A 4,808-nucleotide genomic window follows, 5' to 3' on the forward strand; every position below is an offset into this window, starting at 1 on the left:
GTATAGTTGCTATTCAGTGACTGCAAAAAATCATGGTCCCAAATTGAAGGTTGGTAGTTTGCTGATCTCCTATCAACTGTCAAATTATCATATTTGGCGCTGACAAGGCATTGGACTGGCTTATTTTTTGCCATGATTCTGATGGCTGCTCTATTTGTTGGAAGAGGAAGACATTTGAAACCATTTACAGAGGTAGCCAAGGTTGAGGGATTAATGCAAGAAGACATTGGATATACAGATGTAGTGTAAGCTAGCTTACAGTTATACTTGGCAAAGATTCTCATAATCTATGGTTTGTGGTGATGTACGAGGTTATATATATATATATATAGATATAGGCAGAGAAGAAGCTCATGTGATTTATTTTTCTTACTCGTTTTTTCTGAGTTTTGAAATCGTTTAATTTTTAAGTCTTAATAGTACAAAGATATTTTATTCTTTTTTTTGGGGGGGGGGGGGGGGGGCGTACATCATACTGTGCGAACGAGGTCAATATTGTACCAGAAGACACATACATCATCCATACATTCGGATGAATGTTGTATAATCTTTATTTATTTATCTTTTTTTTTCCTGCATACAAATTTTTTAAAGAGTCTTTCTATAAACTACACAATAAATGCACGCAGAAATAACAAAAAATTCATAAATTCAATTCTACTAATAAAAGTTCTATTTATTACATTAAAATCTTGTTTTATGCAGAAATAAGAATATACAAACTAAGTTTAAGGAAAAAAAAAAGGCAATATCTTAATATTGAGGACTAACATCGAAATTCTATTTGTTACAGTTATAAAGTACTTTTGCGGAAAACAAATTAATAAATTACAAAATGATTATCAACAAAAAGTCGACTGGGTAGGTAGATGTCAACTCAAAAGTTAGTGGGAGCAGATTTCCGGGCTATATAGTACAAATGTATGTATCTACCGTCTAAATAGATAATGGATTTTAATGTATCGGTAGATTGTGATAATTTGTACAAATTTCAGAAAACTTCCATTTAACAACGGTTGGTGAAAGTGTGTTGTAAAATAATTTGAATATTTGACAACAAACGAAAGAATGTTGTTATAAACTCTTCAACGGGCTTTCAATTCACAACGTCCTACAAAAGCACGTTGTGAAAAAATTCTAATAAATGACAATAGATGTAAAATCGTTATAAATTTTCAATCTCATCCAATTCATGAATTAATAAAATTAATCCAAATTTAATTCATAACTCTATGAATTAGATATGGATTTGACATAATTTATATTCCATTCCACTTTTACAAATTCAATATCAATTAAAAAAAATTTCTTTCTATCCATTCATAAAATAATTAAATAAATATTTTAATATAAAAATAATTTTATTACGAATTAAATTTAAATTTAAAAAAGATCTAAATAAATCAATAGTTTAAATACTTGTTTAGGAACGCGATATATCACCCAGCATCTGTTAAATCAATCAACGTACGTTCCTAAAGAAGCATAATTTTGAAGCCATATACCATTTCATCTTTACTCCCTATTCTTTCTTAAAAAAAACTATGAAAACGCTGGAGTAATTGGTTTCAACTTCCGTGTAGGATAGATGGGACGTCATGACACGTAACGACGACTTCTGAAAAACCATTTGTTTTTTAAGGATGCCATTCAAAGTTTCGAACTTTAGCCCACCAAAAGAAAAAAATCTTGATGTTTTAGATCAATGAATGAAAACTAACTTAAATTTTAGAATTAAATCAATACAAAAGTTGAAAATTGAAAGCTTACATAATTAATTGTTGTCAATGTCCACCCTAACTAAATTTTAACCCATTTATTTATTAATAGTATAACATTTTTAAATTATATATATATTCGAATTTGCTGATTTTTACGAATTTGTAGAAGCAAATCTATTTCTAATTCATCGACTGTGAATTTTTAAAATTTTTCAATCTAATCCAATCCATCAATCCATAGATTAGATTTTTATGGAAAGGATTTTTACAGATTGAATGAATGAAATGTTAGAAAATCGATGGTTGAAGCAGGACAACAACTAAAATCAATTAGAATAAAATAAAGAGTAAGCACACACAGAGGACACAAAAAATTACATGATTCGGTTTTTAGCCTACATTGATGGGCGAAGACAGAAGAAAAATATTTTACTAGTGAAAATAAGTTACAAGTATTGTGGTATTTTAACTCACTACCCAAAACCTCAATACCCCCAAACTCTCAAATCACTAATAACGCAAGAGTTATTAAAACTCTAGTCTCTCAATTCTTATTTATTTTTCTTCTCAAAATTTTCTGCAGCACTACCATTTTTCTTACATTTCAGCTTCTTCAATGTCAAAGTCGTGTGCCGCCAATTGTACTTCTTCAAAGATGTTGCAGCCCTCTTTAATTTTTCTTTGTTCAAAATGAGCTGCTTCTAAAATTTGGCAGCTAATTTTCTTGACATTCTCCCACTTTGATTGTCATATTGCTTACGTCTCTGCTAGGTCACAAGAGAATCTACTCCATACAAACTTGTCAACATTGATTGGCTTGGTAAAACATCTGCTAGGTTCTCTTTAGTATGAATTTTCTGCAAATCCACACTTTCGTCTTTCACTACTTCTCAAACAAAGTGGTATTGTACCCCTTGTGCTTTGTCCTGAAATGAAATGCTGGATTCCTTGCAATGTACAAGGCACTCTGACTGTCACAAAATACAGAAATTTTCTCTTGTTTGTGTCCGAGCTCCTCCAATAATCTTTGTATCCAAATAGTTTCCTTGCAAGCTCATGTAACTGCCATGTATTGTACTTCTATTGTAGATAAAACCACAATGGTCTGTAGTTTTGAAACCCAACTTATAGCTCCTCTTGCAAGTGTAAACACATAGCCAGTAGTGGATTTCCTTTTATCAAAGTCTTGTAAAATCTGAATTCATTTAGCCCCTGACAATAAAGTCTGATCCTCCGTAACATAATGCAACATCTGAGGTTCCTATGATGTATCTTAAAATCCTCTTTATAATTTTCCAATGTTCTCCACTAGTATTCGCCATGTGTCGACTAACTACTTTTATTGCTTGTGCAACGTTCATTCTAGTACATATCATAGCGAACATTAAACTTTCCACTGCTGATGCATATGGTACTCGAGACATTTCCTTCCTCTCTGCTTCATTACTTGGATATATACTTGAGGATAACTTGAAAGTAATAGGAAGTGGGTTATTAATTGGCTTACTATCTTGTATGTTAAAATGCCGCAAGATTTTCTTAAGTAATTCTTCTGAGAAAGCAAAATCTTCATATTATTTCTGTCTTGGTAAATTTGCATCCCTAAAATCTTGTTTGCTGGTCCTTCATTTCAAACTCCCTGGCCAACTGTGCTTTTAATTCTTAGACTTGATCTTTATTGGGGTATGTTACCAACATGTCATCTACGTACAATAGCAAAATGATGAAATCATTATCTTCAAACCTCTTGTAATATGCACAATGGTTTGAACTAAGTCTACTGTATCCAAGCTCATGATAAAGGAATTAAATCTCTTATACCAATACTTGGCGCTTGTTTGAGACCGTATAGAGATTTTTTCAACCTGCAAACCAAGTTCTCTCTGCCCTTTTCAGCAAAACCTTCGGGTTAGAGCATATAAATGTCTTCTTCAAGTTCTCCATAAAGAAATGCAGTTTTCACATACAACTATTTTAGATGTAGGTCAAATGTAGCACATGTCGCCAAGATTAATCTGACTGTTATGAGTCGAACCACCAGAGAAAATATCTCGTTGAAGTCAATTCCTTCTTTATGAGCATATTCTTTTACCACCAATCTTTTACAATACCGCTCCATTTGTTCATTGCCATCATGCTTGACCTTGTAGACCCATTTATTCTTGCGTAGAGCCTTAATTTCTTCCTCCATTACTGTCATCCACAAAGCAAAATCTGAACTGCTTAAAGTTTCATAGAAAGTTAATGGCTCTCTATCCTCTATCAGAAGACGGTATGCAACATTGATCTTTGTGACATAATCTGAGTGCCACATTGGCGATCGTCTCTCACGAGTTAACTAACGAACTTCTGGAGCCTCAGACTCAACTAGTTCTTGTTCCTCGTGCTTCGGTGCTGCTTCAGAAGAATTTGAATTTTTTTTCAGATTATTTTTAACATATATCAGCACAGTCTTTGATTTTTCTTTTACAGTGATATCATCCTTATCTCTCTTTGTAGTTGATCATTTACAAAGATATCATCCCTGTTGATGACTATCTTGTGGGCAGTGGGGTCCTACAGACGATACCCCTTTCTCCATTAGCATACCCCAAGAAGATACACCCATAAATTTTATATCCAGCTTTATTTTTTCTTGGGCATTGTACATCACGTACACAAGACATTCAAATGTATGTAGGTGGGAGTAATCAGTTGGCAATTTTTGCTCAGAGAGAATCTTCAAACCTTGTTCTGACATTTGGCTAGGCTTGAAATGCCACATCATCGTCACTCTTCTCCATTTGATGCGACACACGCATCAACTTTCTGTAGTATTTTCCCTTTAAGCATGAATAGATTAGTACCGATCATTTCCTCCTTCATTAATACAAGTGCGCCTTTGACTATGTTCATGATCCTATTTTCCACATGAGTTTTGCACCCATGACTATCTATTTGTTCTAAAGATAATAGATTTTTATTCAGGCCATTGACATGTCGTACCTCCTCAATTGCGCGAACCATACCATCAAACATTTTTATTTTAACAGTAGAACAACTCTCTCTGAGAGGTCATGTGTTAAGTAGCTCCCGATTCTATAAGCC

The 4,808-nt window shown here is 33.2% G+C and overlaps 1 protein-coding gene across 1 annotated transcript in view; it reads right to left on the bottom strand.

Moving 5' to 3' along the window:
- Nucleotides 1–277, bottom strand: part of LOC112097876 ((R)-limonene synthase 1, chloroplastic-like) — a 3,832-nt gene extending 3,555 nt beyond the window's left edge. Inside the window, exon 1 of the mRNA XM_024183470.1 lies at nucleotides 1–277. Coding sequence (XP_024039238.1) covers nucleotides 1–227 — 227 coding nt within the window. The 5' untranslated portion in view covers nucleotides 228–277.
- Between the last annotated feature and the right edge of the window lie 4,531 nt (nucleotides 278–4,808).

Source organism: Citrus clementina, unplaced genomic scaffold (assembly GCF_000493195.1).
Source record: "Citrus clementina cultivar Clemenules unplaced genomic scaffold, Citrus_clementina_v1.0 scaffold_5, whole genome shotgun sequence".
Classification (NCBI taxonomy): domain Eukaryota; kingdom Viridiplantae; phylum Streptophyta; class Magnoliopsida; order Sapindales; family Rutaceae; genus Citrus; species Citrus x clementina.